Consider the following 16,670-nt stretch of genomic DNA (forward strand, 5'->3'; position numbering starts at 1 on the left):
TTACAGGCATGAGCCACTGTGCCTGGCCATGAAGATTATTTCTGAAGAGGTCAAGGCATTGACCCAAAACAGCAGAATTCAGATCTAAATCTCTGGCTATATTTCTGCTTCCTTTAGTTTAGCCTGTTGTTCTTTTTTAAAATTTTTAGTTGGACATTTAACTTGTTAATTTTCAGCCTTTTTTTCTACATATACACACACACACACATATTTATATAGAGAGCATATATCCTTTCATATTTTAAGGAAAAAACTATTAATTTTGTAATATGCAAATCATGTTTGACTTCTGCAATTACAAGAGGTGCACCATCTTTTGTTATCAGCATATATTGAATATTACAATTTTAATACAGTTTTTTCCTTTATTAAAATGTGTATGCATTTTTTTGGCACCCTCTATATATACAGTATATCTCCTTTTGAGTATATATTAGGTTTTTCCTCAGAGGTTACAGCAAGACCTACCTAAGAAAAGGAGCTGAAGGTTTTCTTTCCCTCTGAAGACTAAAGACTAAAGCTAAACAAGAGGCCGACTGAAACTCAAGTGAATGGTGCCAGTTTGGGAGTGTTAAAGGTGTGCTTCTGCTAGCCCTGATGTGAATTGCTGAATGCTACCATCAGCTTCAATAATTCTTACTCCAAAACTGCAGATGAATTACAGTGCTATAAAAGGAGACTTACCACGCAGATGGCCTGCTCTTTGAATTGCTTGATTTACTGCTTTGAGGTTTCCCAATAGCTCTGTGTGATTGTTACAACGAATTTTATATCCATTTACCAAGTCTTTGTTAAGGTCATAGAGCTCCATATAGCGATTCTTCATTGTTCTCCTGTGTAAATCAGTAGAAATTTAACATCATTTTATCTCAATATGGCAGGCTTAAGAAAAACTTGCAACTTTTTAGCCACATAAAGAAGACACCATTTCTAGCTGTATTTTCATTTAAAAAAGGTAACTGTTAAGATTAGCTTTAAAAACACTGAAAAGTTTCCCTCAATATTCTATTTCTCTCAAATAAGGAAGGCAAAGTGGCCTTCCTTGGTTATTAGTCCATTGTTAATTTTGATTTAGGTACTTAAAAATTACCAAGCCCATTGTGCAGGGGGATAGGGAAAAGTGAGCAAGGTGATAGACTATCTTCAAAGATTCAGATTAATATTCACTAAATGGAACTGACCTATTCTTATTTTTATTTATTTATTTATTTATTTATTTTTGAGACAGAATCTCATTATGTCAGCCTTGGTAGAGTACCGTGGCATCACAGCTCACAGCAACCTCAAACTCTTGGGTTTAAGCAGTTCTCTTGCCTCAGCCCCGCCAAGTAGCTGGGACTGTAGGCGCCCACCACAACACCCAGCTTTTTTTTGTTGCAGTTGTCACTGATGTCTAGCAGCCTCGGCCTGGTTTCAAACTAGCCACCCTGGTTATGTAGCTGGCACTGTAACCACTGTGCTATTTTTAGACAACAGACTCAGCTTCACATTTTATCCAGGTTTCGCAAACAACATCATAAAATTAAAACCAGAATGAGGTATTACTACAAAATGAGTGACTAAAACAAGCCCTAAAAATACCAAATGCTGGCAAAGATGTGGAGCAACTGGAATTCTCATGTGTCTGTGATAGAAATAGTGCAGCTACTTTGGAAAATGACTTGGCAGTTTCTTATAAAGTTAAACATACACTTATTGTACAATTTGGTAATATCATCACAAGGAATTTACTAAAGAAAAATGAAAACATGTTTGCAAAAAAAGTATGCAAATATCTACGGCAGCTTTATTTATATACCAAAGGCTGGAAACACCCAAATGCCCATCAATTGGTGAATGGATAAATATTGCATATCCATACAATGGAATACTATCCAGCAATAAGAAGGAACAAACTAGGGATATGTGCAACATGGATTGATGTCAAAGGCATTATGGTACGTGAACAGAGGACTCAAAAGGCTGTATGCACACTGTATGACTACATTTATATGATCTTTCAGAAAAGGTAAAACCATAGGCAGAGAAATGAGATCAGTGGTTTCTAGGGACTGGAGGTTAGGAGAGGAACTGACAGAAAGAGGCACAAGAATGATGGAAATATTCTATATTATCTATATTAAATATTCTATATTATGGTAACAGCAACAATGTTTCTCAAATATTATTAAACTATCAAGCTAAAAAGGGTAGATATCGGCATATACAAGTTATACATCAACTGATTTTTGACTTTTAAAAAATAAAACAAGCCATATCTGGAATGAACATCACAGGTATTATCATACAAGGCCTAATAATTAATTTCATGATCTTGCCATTGCGTACTTAAAAATTCATTTACTTCTGAACAAGACCACGTTAATTATTTGTCAATAATCCAAGTCTTTTAGGAAGAGTATAAGCAGGACTCTACATGAACTCTTGCCTCTAATGGACATTTAATAGACATTTAAGCTTCGTCTATCACTTACTACTTTACTGAATTTGGTTCAGTACACGGTATTGCCAAGATGAGTTTTACATCCTAGCAAGCATGAAGGTAGACATGCACATATTTAAGTTTTTTAATTGTAAAATGTTATATATTCAGAAAAGTTCATAGAACAAATGTTTGTTAATGAGGTCAAGAAATAGGTGGGAAGCATCCCAGAAGCTTCCCAATGTGTTCTTTCTGAACACAGTCCCTCCTCCTCTAGTAGAAAACACTGTCTGACAGGATTGGGGGACAAAAGTGACTATTTTAAAATGCTAATCTTCCTGATCAACCTCAAGTCTAGAAATGCCTCCAAAATGTCTAGCTGATATATTACTCTTCACCTAGAGATACATATTCACCGTTAAGTTTCACCTTTCCTCCCAAACAACCCTTGATGTATACATAATAGCCTGTGATGCAGCCACCTGCACCTTCCTTCCAGAGCACATACAATTCTTCTCCAAGATACAGGCCCTGAGTTTGGGAGACTGCAGTGTGGAAACCTTGTCTTGTGATTGCCTAAGACCATGTTCTGTTTGTAAGTCCCCCTAATTAATCATCCTATGCAGATAAACTGGATTTGCCTCATTCTTCAGTTTTTTGGTTCCTTTGGCATTTTGGTGGTTGCTTTGCATATACAACATTTTCATGGAACAATGATAAACTCTCCCCTGCATTTCTTTATATTTTTATGTATTGCATGCCTCCCAAACAATATGACTTAGTCTTTTGTTCTAACTATATAAATGAAAGCATCTGGTACATATTCTTTTAAACTTACTTCTCTCAGGCTCCATTATATTTGTAAGATGTGTCCATGTTGTTCTGTCACATAGACTCATGCATTCTCTTTATATTCCACTCTATAAATATATGGCAATTTACCCATTAAATTGTTGATGCTAGTTTGAATTGTTTCCACCCTAGGATTCTTATAAAAAGGGCCTTCTTTTTTTTTTTTTTTGAGATAGTCTTACTTTGTTCCCAGGTGAGAGTGCCAGGGAGTCAGTCTAGCTCATAGTAAACTCAAACTCCTGGGTTCAAGCAATCCTCCCACCTCCTCTTCCCAAGTAGCTGGGACTACAGGCACCTGCCATGATGCCCGGCTAATTTTTTTTATTTTTAATAGAGACAGGGTCTCGCTCTTGCTCAGGCTGGTCTCAAACTCCTGACCTCAAGCAATTCTCCCACCTCAGCCTATCACAGTGCAAAGATTACAGGTGTTAGGCATAGGGCCCAGCCATGAACAGTGCCTTCCTGAATATTCTTGTATAAATATCCTAGTTCCTATGTGCACAATTTTTTTCTAGGCTGTAAACCAGAAGTAGAATTGCTAAATCATAGGGAAGATACATTTTCGACTTTACTGATGACACCAAGGTATTTTCCAAACTCATTATGTCAATTTACACTCTTCCAAGAACCTCTGAGAGTCGTGATTCCATATTATTCCCACATTTAACCTGGGGACCATCCTAGCCATGGCAAATACTCACATGTCCCTCATCAGACGAGCATCCTCAGCTCGGACCAGCAAACTTCGGATGAGATTAGAATTATCAGCCATGTCAGCACTGAGCTTCTGATGCACTGAGTGATACTCATCCACCTGAAGACCATGAACACTCAGGAATTAAAATGGCCTCACAAATGTCTCGAAACCACACAGACCGAGAAGATGCTATTTACTACATACAGAGGCCCTGCTCAGCTACCTCGTTATTTCATCTCTTCCTCAGCAAAATAGTCTGTTTCCTCCAACATTCAGCATGACACCCCACGTGGATCCTTCCCACACCTTAGCATCAGAAGCCCAGCAACACACATATTAGCATTTTAGGGATTTGCAGTGGGAATATTGTTATACTTTGTAGCCAATCACAACCCACTTTATTTTGCTTTCTTGTTTTGAATTTAGGTTTCTGGAAAGACCTAAGACTAAAAGTAGACATAACAGATAAGACAAAGGGCTAGCAAAGGGAACTGTCAATATGACATGTACTTTCTAAGGTATCCTATCCCCCTAAACCAAACAAAGAAAGTAGAGTGGTCAGGAGCTAAGCTCTTTTATAGAAGAAATCCTTTTTTTTTTTTTTTGAGACAGAGCCTCCAGCTGTCACCCTGGGTAGAGTGCCATGGCATCACAGCTCACAGCAACCTCCAATTCCTGGGCTTAAGCCATTCTCTTGCCTCAGCCTCCCAAGTAGTTGGGACTACAAGCACCTGACACAATGCCCAGCTATTTTCTGTCTGTAGTTGTCGTTGTTGTTTGGCAGGCCCAGGCTGGATTCGAACCCACCAGCCCTGATGTATGTGGCTGGCACCTTAACTTGCTTGAGCTACAGGCGCCGAGACAGAAGAAATCCTTTTAATGGGTGAACTCTCTAATACAAATTTTAATTTTTACTTCAAAAAGTATAAGACTTCTTTAAAAGATCACTGTCATTTAGTACTAAGTACATCTGTAGTATCATCAGCTCCTAAGAGAAACATAACATTATTAGAGTACCACAGCCCCACAAATGTTCCCACTCGTGCCCTCACCTTAATTAACACCTTTCGTAACTCCTCAAAGTAAACAGGAAAATCTGCTTCTACCTGAAGTTCTTCAATAGCAAAAGATGATGCCATTGACTGGATGATATCACCAGCCAAATCAATATCATCAGTATTTAAAGTGATCTATCCAGAGGAAAAAGAGACAAGTTTAGCATCCTCAGAAACCAGACAAACTTAGCTGAAACAGTACCTGAATTTCCCCCATATTCAACACAATTATTGAGCATATATTTATATGTAGTGATAAAGTTTAGTCCTCACGGAAATTACAAACTGCACTCAGTAGTTCCAGCAGTTCAATCAATTCAGTAGCTCAGCTAAAAGTTCAATCTTCTAGCCTTAGAAACTGACAAAATCAAACAATGAAAATGACTTTGTTCACCTCTATATTCCCAATTTTCCTAAATCAGATAAGGACAGAGTGAAGGGAAGGCGAGAAGGAGGCAGAAAACTTCTGTTAAGGATGATGCCCCGGCATCTAAGATGGTAACACTAACAGACTAAATTGAAACATGTAGTTTTATGACTTTGACACTGGCGTCCCCCCTCACTTTGCACTAAATGGTAAATGCCACATGAGAAATTTGTCCCCCATGACATTAAACCTTACCTCTCCACTAAGTTTTATTTTTATAAACAGATGACAACCAGTCCGTAAGGATGTAAAACACACTTGAAATGGAGCACTCTGAATGTTAGTGTCTTCCGGAAACAGAAAATTTTGCTTAAGCCACATAGCAACCTTGAAAACAAATACAATGAAATGAGCTTCCATTTTTAGAGTGCAGCCATTCTTGAGGGATGTATTAGCGTTACTACTTAGTTAAAATAAAAAAGTTATACTTAACCCCCACCAAGAAAACATTACTCACACTCCCCTTTCCCCCCTCACACACATTAAGTAACATTCATAAGTATGCCTGACCCCACAGCAGGCACCATTTTAAAGAATTTTCTACTTAGACGTAATCTTATATGCAATGTATAAATGATTCAGCTACGATGCTAATTCTGCTATGCAACAGCTCTTCTATAGTTGTATCCTAGATAATAAAGTCTGCTTAAAACTATACCATTTGATTCCTTAAAAAAACATTAAACTGTATACATCACAGAGATAAATCTATACAGTAAGTTTTAATGTTAATAATAATAATCCTTTATAGTGGTTTATAACACAAGTTCCTCATAAGAGCCACCCAGGAGGCCTTGTAGGAGGGCCTGCCTATAGAGTTTCTGTTTCCATGGGCCAGGGAGGGGCCTGAGATGATTAAAAACCTTCATCGAGAATTCTCAAGCCCCACTAAAGTTAAAATGCACTGGTATTAGCCCTTTAAACTTTATAAGGTACTGTCATGTAATCCTCAGGGCCCTACAATGAGCTGGGCAAGACTATCCTCACCTATAGATAAGAAAATTGAGGTTCAGATTGGTGAGAGGAATTCCCCAAGATTACTAAGAATTTAATTAATTAATGTAGCACTTGAGCCCCCAAATATTCCTAGCTCTGTCTCACTCTCCTTTCATCTTGATGCAGCTTTTGAAATACTAGACCAGGACAACCACAATAAGGCAAGAGAAAGAGGGGTAAGAATTCACCTATAACTAAGGATTGCTCAGATTTTTTTGTTAAGGGAGAGATATTGTAGCAATATTTTTAATACAGATTATAAGCCAACTCCAAGTTCCATAATTCTTTCATATCATATTTACTGCTACCAAGGTAAGGCATTCACATGTATTACCCCTTTCTATAAAATAAAATCTAAAGGATTCTACAACACGAAAGCATCAAACAAAAAAAGCAGGATACTCACCCGCTGTGGCCGTTCCGCAATGGTAAAGTTCACATAACTGATGGGCTCACTGGCAGTGTCCGGGCTGGTCAGCGCATACATGGAGAACCGAGGGAGCTGTCTTGTCAATTCGAATACATGAAACTGGGTGCTATGGCCAACCAATGGAACACAAGAGAACTGTTTGTACAGAATGTTATTTCAAAGTGCAAGGCCCAGAAAATAAGGTCACTACCTGGTCCTAGATTGATATTTAAAGTTTTCCCTAAAGAAGAAAAAAACCAAAACGCTTGTGGGTTAGATAGAGTACTCAGTAATGTACTCTAAGTTTAGAGTTTAGTGATAACATGAGTCTACATATACATAGGGTTTAAAACGCTCTAAAAGAAATGTAAAAACGCTTCTATCGTTCACTCACAAAGCAGTTTTCCTTCACTAGCTGAGGTTTATATATACCAGGAGTGCCAAAAAAATCTGTACACAATTTAAGATATGTTATCTATGTGTTACTTTTCAAAGCTGAATTATAGTAGCAACGTATAATATGATGTCGGCTCAATTAATCAAATGAATGCTTCTGTCCCCCTTGCAAAAGGCAAGACAAAGAAAAGGGCAGAAACAAGGTTGTCATTCAGAGACCTCGAGACCATTCTGAAGTGGCAGAATGTGAACTATAGAACGCTGTGAAAGTACAACGACAATGGAGGCGGGAGCAGCGGCGTAAAGGACCAGCGCCTTAAAGGACCTGGCGTACTGCAGGAAACTGGCTACCTTGGTGGTACTTTGGGAAGAAAGTGAAATGGCACAAGCAATGATACAGGGGGACACTTTGGTCAACATTGCCCAAGCAATAGTTCACCATGATCAGAAATGTCTGGACACTGATGGTGACCACTTTGAGCAACTTTTGTAATTAACTAAGTCAAATAATACTTTTGTTATTGGTATATGTTGAGTGTTACAATTTTAATGCAGTCTTTTCCTTTCTTAAAATGTGTATACATTTTTTGGCATGCTCTGTGTGTCTATCTTCCTAATATAAGATGCATCTAACCCATCTACAGTAGCCAAAACTGTAAGTTGACAAAATGTCAATTGAATTTGAACTCTTGTGATTGTAACATAATCTAACTAAAAAAAGAAAATAATCATCTTAAACCTTAAACTTATATGCCTTTTTTGTTTTTACTGATTTCAAATTAGGGAAATAAGAGGTCAGGAGAAATCTCTGGGTGGACAGAACCATTAAATGGCTTCTTAGGCTCCACAAAACCCTGAGACATGGAAAATCAAAATACCTTGCCCTTATCTAGATGCTATCTCACAATGAACTGTGATTTGCAAAGGGTCACCTGCTTCTGTAACCCACGAACATCTTCAAGTGCAGATCCACAGGGATATCTTTGGGAGGTGTAATCGGGATGCGGATGGAGCTGGACAGGTTGTGAATACTTGGATGTACCACATGGCTTTCACCTACAAAAATTCCTTCTGCAAAAATCAATACTGCCCGGATAATGGTATCTGTAGGAAGAGGGAAAACAGTTCAAGAACTACTCCAAGATGGCACAGGTGCCTTTGAATACCAGCTATAACTCATTTCTCACCATTAGACGTAGAGATGCACAACTCTGCATGAGCAGCTTGAGTCTCATTCCCCAGATTGACCGAGAGGCTGGTACGGAGCGTGGTGTTGGCTGGGATTATGCCCCGTTGCCCATCAGTCTCATTCAGTGGACCACTCGATTCAGCCTGCAAAACACCTGCCTGCTTCCAACTCAGTCACAACAGTGAACTACTGTCAATTTTAAATAATAAGGCTATGCAGCTTCAAAAGGCACAGTAGCCATCGTCTTATTAATCTGACTCTTTAGAATTCAAAGAACTCACCTCGTCAGTGCCCCCTTCTCTATCTGGCCCTGGAGGAAAATACCTTTGTCTCTTTCTACGGTTATAGTCCACTGTACCTCATTATGCCTTTCACATTGTTTTTAAGTAACAAAAAAAATTCACTTGATACAGCAAATTCAAATAAGATAACGCATAGCAGGACAAATTAGGGTCCCATTCTCCCGCTCATCCTCCAGGCTGGTGTACACACACATACGCACATTCACAGGTTGTGTAATTGCCCATTTTTATATTGTTTTTGAAAATGATAAGATACTCCATACATTGTTCTTGTTTTCTGACGCTTAATAATATCATAGCTATCCTTCCCTAGCAGTCTAAGGAAATACAATTCATTCTTTTGAGCTGTTCAATATTCCCTAGCACGTAACCTCTACAGTGATGAACATTTACACTGCTTCCAGATGTTAGCTGCTATAAATAGTGCTGCAATAAATCTTTGGACACTCACACAGATATTTCTATAGTTTAGATGCCTGGAATTTCAAGACCAAAGAGTACAGCTCTCTCAATGCTGAGACTGGCAAAAAGGCTGAAGCAAAAAGGCCCAGACTTGCCAATCCTCCCGCTCAGCCTCCATGTCCCAGACTCCATTACCCTTTCACACCAGGACCCACCTTGGCATTTTGCTCATAGTTACGGAGTTCCATCAACAGATTCTGTTTTTTCTGACTCAGCTCTCGGATCAGGTCCTGCTCTGCACTGGTGTCCATGAGGTTCCCCCTCATCTCAGCTGTGCCTGGCAGGTAGCCCCGGACTGAAGAGAAGGAAAAAGTCCTCACTAAACTCAAAACTATCCCAGGTAGAGCCAGGTCTACTTTTAGGTCACCAACTACCTATTCTTAAAAAGCAAACATCTAAGTTCTCATCTCCCCAACGTAGATGAATTGATTAGAACTAGACAATGTCAATACAAATACTTTTAAAGGAATTTGACTTTCTTTCCTTCTCTCTTCTTAGAGACCAGATCTCCCTCTGCCTCTCAGAATGGGGTGCAACACTGCCATCATAGCTCGCTGCAACCACCAACCCCGGGGCTCAAGTGGCCCTCCTGCCTCAGCCCCCCACGCAGCTATGACTAAGACCCATATTACCATGCCTGATTAATGTTTTTTCATTTTTTGTAAAGACGGAGTCTCGCTATGTTGGTCTCAAACTCCTGGCCTCCAGTAATCCTCCCACCTCGGCCTGACTTTCAAGGATTTTTCTCGTTATCGATTTACTTTCCCCATCCACTGAGCAGCAGATCAACTGTATGTGGCCGTCCATCCGGTAATCTCCTTCTACAACACCAGCAACTGCAGAAGAAAAGTTGTCTTTAAAGATGACCTCCCCGGTTCGGTCACTTCGAGCATCAACCTAAAAGTAAAGCAAGAACTTAGGAAGTGGCTTATGCTACAGTTTTAAAAACCACAAAATTTAATAAAAATCAACTTCACATTCAGTCTTGTTTTTAGTCTTTTCATTCAGTCCAGCAGTTTTCAAGAGTATTCTATGAAGCCCTGTGACTTCTTAGGAGATACCTAAGACTGCTGGGGACAAGGGGACCTTCAGGGGGCCCACCCAGCTATGCTTAATTCTTTTGAAATAAAAGCTGTTTTACATACTGGCCTTCCCACAATATTTCACTTGAAGAAATGGGTCTGCTGAGAGGCAGCAGATGTAGCATGTATGGCATCGTGCAAAAGGGCCTGGGCTTCATGGCTAAACTGTTCACACTCAGAATCCAGCTCTGCCAAGTACTGTCCATGGGATCTTGGGCAGGCTTATATTTTTTTTTTTTTTTTGTCTGTTCTGATGTTTTCTGGGGACAGAGTCTCACTCTGTCACCCAGGCTAGAGGGCAGTGATATCAGCTCACTACAGCCTCAAACTCCTGGGCTCAAGCTATCCTCCTGCCTCAACCTCCTGAACAGCTGGGACTACAGCATGTACTTCCATAAAGACAGAGGTCTGACTATACTGCTCAGGCTGGTCTTAAACTCCTGGACTCAAGTAATCCTCCCACCTCAGCCTCCCAAAGTACTGGGATTACAGACATGAGCCACTGCACCCAGCCATTAGGTAAGTTTTATAACCATTTTGTGCTTGGTCTTCCTATCTGGTGATGAATAACCAGAACATGGAGAAAATAACGACACTGCTACACCCCACAGAGTTGTAATGAGCCTAAGGAAACCAAGCGTGAAAAGCACTTAAAACAGGGTGTGGTACACAAAAGTACACAATAAATGTTAGCTCTGTATGGAAAAAAAATTATCTTTATTACATATAAACGTATAAAATATATATATATTTGAAGTTTGAAAAACATGGAGTTAGCCCAATGTTCTACCATACAATCCTCATAACAGCCCTGTTAAGAGCCTTTTGCATGGGGGACAGAAGTTCCACATAAAAACCACTCAGATACCCAAGAAAGCTCTCCTATTCTCTTTGAGTCTCTTATTCTTGAGAGACAGAACCAATAACTGACTTATCAGAAACAAATGCATCTCAAATGTAATAGACAACAACCACTTAAAATAATGATTTTGTTCCAATCAAGGACACAGTATTCTTTTTTTTTTTTTTTTTTTTTTGAGACAGAGCCTCAAGCTGTCCCCCTGGGTAGAGTGCCATGGCATTACAGCTCACAGCAACCTCCAACTCTTGGGCTCAAGCGAGTCTCCTGCCTCCGCCTCCCAAGTAGCTGGGACTACAGGCGCCCGCCACAACGCCCGGCATTTTTTTGGTTGCAGCCGTCATTGTTGTTTGGCGGGTCCGGGCTGGGGAGTCGAACCCGCCACCTTAGGTGTACGTGGCTGGCGCCTTAGCCGGTTGAGCTATAGGCGCTGAGCCAGGACACAGTATTCTTAACAAAAGGCTAAGTACAGAAAATTTGGTACGGCAATCACTTCAAGGATCAATGCTGCATGTATGTTCACTATTTTTGCCTTTTCATAAACATCCTTCTGGGCAAATCTTTGCAACTAAAAAATAAAGTAATTTAGGTTACAGCCTACGCCTTGTCTACAGTGTATCACAGTCAATATGGTATTAATAACATCATGGAAGCCTGTGAGCAGTGACTTGTATTTTACCAAAGCTCTTAGCATATTAACATAACCCTTCAGCTCTGGCTGAATTGAACTTGCTTCTTTCTAAGTAAAAGCTAGCAACCTAATGGCTTCTGGCATTGCATTTCCACAATATTTAGCAAACAAGGAGGTTCATTTGCTAACTGAGAAGCAGGACTACAAATTAATATTTTTGCAGATATTTTAGTATTTTGCTTAATCCAATATGGAGGTTTTACCCTGAAAGGAAAGGATGGCCCTCCAACTCATACAAAAGACGAAGTTAATTGGCTGGTAGCGTTTATTACTTTTATACCTACATTCACAAGTTGGAGCTGTGTATTTTCCTTTTCTATGCTATTTCTGTTAAGTGTAAATAATTGGTTTTTCCACTGTGTAATGAACTGTGTAATTTTCTTATTTTTTTAACGCTTTAAAACAGATTATGTAATACAAATCCCTTAAAATTTTGAAAGCATTTAACTATAAAAACATCTAGGTCAAGAGTCATATTTCAACGTAACTTGAAAACGTCTCTAGTGTTTTCTAACTCTAGAATGCGCATCAATAATTTATATTTCCCCAGAATATGGTCCATTGCTATGGACTGAACGTTTGTGGCCCCACACAAACTTCCAAGGTGATGGTACATGTAATAGGAAGTGGAGCTTTTGAGAGGTGACTGATCATGAGGGCTCTGGGTAGTGCTCTCGTGAAAACGGCCCCAGAGAGATCCTTCAGCCCCTCTCCATGTGAGGCTACAGTGAGGGGATGTCTACAAGGAAGACGCCCCTTACCAGACCCAAAATCTGCCATTGCCTTGTTCTTGGACTTCCCAGCCTCCAGAACTGTGAGAAATCAATGTCTTTTGTTTATTAGCCACCTACCACTTTATGGTATTTTGCTACAGCAGCCCGAGCTAATGAAGACATCCATCTTAAAGATTTTCAAATTTCTTAGAAAACAGCTACACAGTCTTCTAATTTTTAATACCCATACCAAAGACAAAACTAAGCGGATAAGCAGAAACCAATATAACAGCATCTTAGAATCTGTTCTTCACATATCACAAAAGGAAAGCTACAAGGTGCTGGCTAAAAGTAAAGAAAAGTCAAAGAAGACGGCAGGATTAGCCAACCCGCTTCAGACAAGCTGACACTGACAGACGAGAAAGCCAGGGCGAACCGTATCCATGGAGATCTGGCAGCTACTGAGTTTCTAACAAGATGATCCTGACTTGGCAAAAGACTGCAGAAATACTGACTTCAAGTTAAAAAAGGGAAGAAAACAAAATGATTTTATTTTGAAGTTATAGTTCAAAAAACAATGCATTAACATGATTCTTCCCATTAATTCTAGGTTTTCAGTCAATTTGTGATTTATTTATTAGACAAGAGCTTTTCAAACAGTTCATTACTTGGTTATCAAAGTTCCTTTTATTTGGCTACACCAAGAAGCAACCTGAGTAATGGATTCTCAGTCTTTCAAAGAAAAGATATCAGAGACAACATCCCTGGAGATTCCCCCTCAAACAGAGCTGGCAAGACCAAAAGGGTATTAACCCCCACAGCTCCTAACAAACACAGCAGGAATAAATAATACGGAAATATCATAAAGTTGAATTTGAAAACACAGCCAAGGAACTCAAGTTCATATTCCTATGGTACTGTTCTAAGTCATACATTCAACATACCTCAATTGTTACTTTGAATTATACCTGAACTCTGCTCTTTTAAAAAAAAAAAAAAAGTGTCATTCTGCCACCCTGGGTCAAGTGCCATGGGGTCATCACAGCTCACAGCAACCTCAATCTCTTGGGCTCAAGTGATCCTCTTGCCTCAGCCTCCCAAGTAGCTGGGATTATAGGCATCTGCCACAACACCCAGCTAGTTTTTCTACTTTTAGTAGAAACAAGGTCTCACTCTTATTCAGGCTGGTCTTGAACTGCTGAGTTCAAGCAATCCACGTACCTCAGCCTCCCAAAGTGCTAGAATTACAGGCATGAGCCACCAAGCCCAGTTGAACTCTGCTATTTAAACTTACCTTTCCATTGGACCAACCAGTTATCAGCTCATTCACTCCATCAGAATTAAGGTCAAATGCATGAATGCAAATGGCATGGTTTTTGGACTGAAAAAGAATTCCAATAATTAGTACAGAAATCTCTCAGTAAGTATAACATCCCCGAATATCAAAGGTTGAATAACACTAACTTTAATTCTCCAGTAGCGGGCTGTTTTGTCATAAACTCCAACTGTGCCATTGGAAAGGGCATAACCAAATCGACTGCCATACATAGGACAGAGAGAGGTGATTATCTGCAAAAATAATACATGAAAATACAACATCTTTTCATTAAGGCTCAATTTAAAGGACGACTTTATAAACTTGCATGCTTCAACATATGATAAAATTAGCTGAAGTGCACTTTTCTCCAATCCATTACTGGGGAATATATTCCTCTTCTCTATGATACATGTTATTTAATTTCAGTTAGATCATCAGCTTTAAATAAACTCACAATGTGTGGTGTTTTAGATCATGCTTATGGAAGGTTTCAGCAAATTGTTAAAAAAAAAAAAAACTCAGAGGAAATTAGAAGGAAATAAGCTCAGTACATATGGTCTAGGCAGGGGTCCTCAAACGTTTTAAACAGGGGGCCAGTTCACTGTCCCTCAAACTGTTGGAGGGCTGGACTGTGGGCCCCAGGACGAGTTGGCTGCTAAGCAGGACAGGCAGCAGTGGCAAAAATACCCAGCGGGCTGGATAAATGTCCTAGGCAGGCTGCATGTGGCCCATAGGTCATAGTTTGAGGACACCTTGTCTAGAGTATGTGCAATCGGTGTTACACACACTAACTAACCCTAGAGGTTTAAATGATTATTCCAATCTCCTTAACTTGTAATGTCTTACAGCTGAGATTTTAAAAAGACTTGCAACAATCTATATTTGAACATCTAACTTTTACATGTACATTTTTCTATGAAAAGCACCTTGTCTGCTTGAAATAAAAGAAAACACGAAAAGTAAAACTCAAGCACATGGATTTGTGTAGTATGTAACAATATACAGAATGCATATATTATACAGAAATATTTGTAGGACTGTCAAGGATTTAACATCCTTAAAAGGATAAATTTTTAAATCTTGTACAAAATTATCCTTTAAAGTTAAAACCAAAGCTTAATGATATTTATGACACTGTAGATCTACTTTCTAATTCTGACATTAATACAAGAGCTATTAAGAAATAAATTGTATCAAGCAGAGAATAGTTATGTAATTTCCTTTACACCTACAGCTTCTCTACAAAACCACCCACTTCACTTAACTCTGAATACAAAGGGCTGTGTAGGATTCCAGAATTATTTAATTCAAGCATTGCTAAACGAATCATGATTTTGCTGATCTGGGAAAAGATATTTGACCCAGGAGGAAAATAGAACCATTTTGCAGGAAAATGACCCTGCAAATGAATAATGTTTTACAGTCCATATTTGTATAAATTTAGCTGCAGATTCCCCAGGTCCTTCGGTGCTTCTTGACTTCATTTTGTTTCTTTCATGCACTAGAGCTGTGGTCCCAACTCCCAGGCTACAGACTAGTACTGGTCCATGGCCTGTTAGGAACCCTGTAAGGAACCGGGCCGCACAGTAAGGGGATGACAGCAGGTAAGGGAAGTTTCATCTGAGTTTACAGCTGCTCCCCACTGCTTGTGTCAATAGCTGAACTCTGCTTCTTGTCAGATAAGTGGGGGTGTCAGATAAGTGGGGGTGTCAGATAAGTGGGGGTATCTGATTCTTTGGCAGGGTGGATGAGGGGTTTCATTTTTGTTTTTTGAGAGAGTCTCACTTTGTTGCCCCAGGCTACCGTGGCCTGGAGTCATCACAGCTCACAGGAACCTCAGTATCTTGGGCTCAAGCAATCCTCCTGCCTCAGCCTCCCGAGTAGCTGGAACTATAGATGCCAGCCACGACACCTGTTAGTTTTTCTATTTTTAGTAGAGACAGGGTCTTACTCTTGCTCAGGCTGGTCTCAAACTCCTGAGCTGAAGCAATCCACCCACCTTGGCCTCCCAGAGTGCTGGCTTACAGGCGTGAGCCATCACAACTGGCAGGTATTAGATTCTTATGGGAGACAAACCCTACTGCGAACTGCGCCTGTGAGGGATCTAGGTTGTGTGCTCCTTATGAGAATCCAATGCCTGATGATCTGAGGTGGAGATGGAATATGTTTAAATCATCCTAAAACCATCCCCTACCCCCACCCGAGTCCATAGAAAAACTGTCTTTCATGAAACTGGTCCCTGGCATCAAAAAGGTTGGGGACCAATGTACTAGAGCAGTGGTTCTCAACCTTCCTAATGCCATGGCCCTTTAATACAGTTCCTGTGGGTTGCGACCCACAGGTTGGGAACCACTGTACTAGAGGATTGAGCAATCCCCTCACATCCCTAGCTCGCTTCATGTCCTCTTCCCCTTTTCTAGGATTTAGGAAAAAAGTGTCTCAAGGAATGCACCCTTCTCACATATATGTGTAATATTAACAGTAAAAAGAAATCCATCAAAACCTGAATGATTCTCATCAAATAAGGACAGATTTACTACACCCTGGAACAAAAGGGACATAATAATGCAGGACAGAGCACCTATAAGCCAGTGATTCACAAATGGAGTTCTGCTGGGGTTGGGGGGCAGCAGGGAGGTTGTAAACCCCTTTAAGAATCTAATGAAAGGCTCGGCACCTGTGGCTCAAGCGGCTAAGGCGCCAGCCACATACACCTAAAGTGGCGGGTTCGAATCCCCAGCCCGGGCCTGCCAAACAACAATGATGGCTGCAACCAAAAAATGGCCAGGCGTTGTGGCGG

General features: G+C 40.0%; 1 protein-coding gene across 1 annotated transcript in view; it reads right to left on the bottom strand.

The window, feature by feature from the left end:
* Positions 1–16,670, bottom strand: part of BBS2 (Bardet-Biedl syndrome 2) — a 27,877-nt gene continuing 11,207 nt past the window's right edge. The window contains exons 6-17 of the mRNA XM_023514763.1: positions 14,017–14,121; positions 13,847–13,933; positions 9,969–10,104; positions 9,363–9,502; positions 8,442–8,586; positions 8,187–8,358; positions 6,856–6,985; positions 5,649–5,780; positions 5,024–5,161; positions 3,976–4,088; positions 685–833; positions 1–41 (exon numbers count right to left, since the gene is read on the bottom strand). Of these exons, the coding sequence (XP_023370531.1) occupies positions 1–41; positions 685–833; positions 3,976–4,088; positions 5,024–5,161; positions 5,649–5,780; positions 6,856–6,985; positions 8,187–8,358; positions 8,442–8,586; positions 9,363–9,502; positions 9,969–10,104; positions 13,847–13,933; positions 14,017–14,121 (1,488 nt within the window). The remainder of the gene's footprint in view (positions 42–684; positions 834–3,975; positions 4,089–5,023; positions 5,162–5,648; positions 5,781–6,855; positions 6,986–8,186; positions 8,359–8,441; positions 8,587–9,362; positions 9,503–9,968; positions 10,105–13,846; positions 13,934–14,016; positions 14,122–16,670) is intronic.

Source organism: Otolemur garnettii, unplaced genomic scaffold, assembly GCF_000181295.1.
Source record: "Otolemur garnettii isolate 467f Iridium unplaced genomic scaffold, OtoGar3 scaffold00058, whole genome shotgun sequence".
Taxonomy (NCBI): domain Eukaryota; kingdom Metazoa; phylum Chordata; class Mammalia; order Primates; family Galagidae; genus Otolemur; species Otolemur garnettii.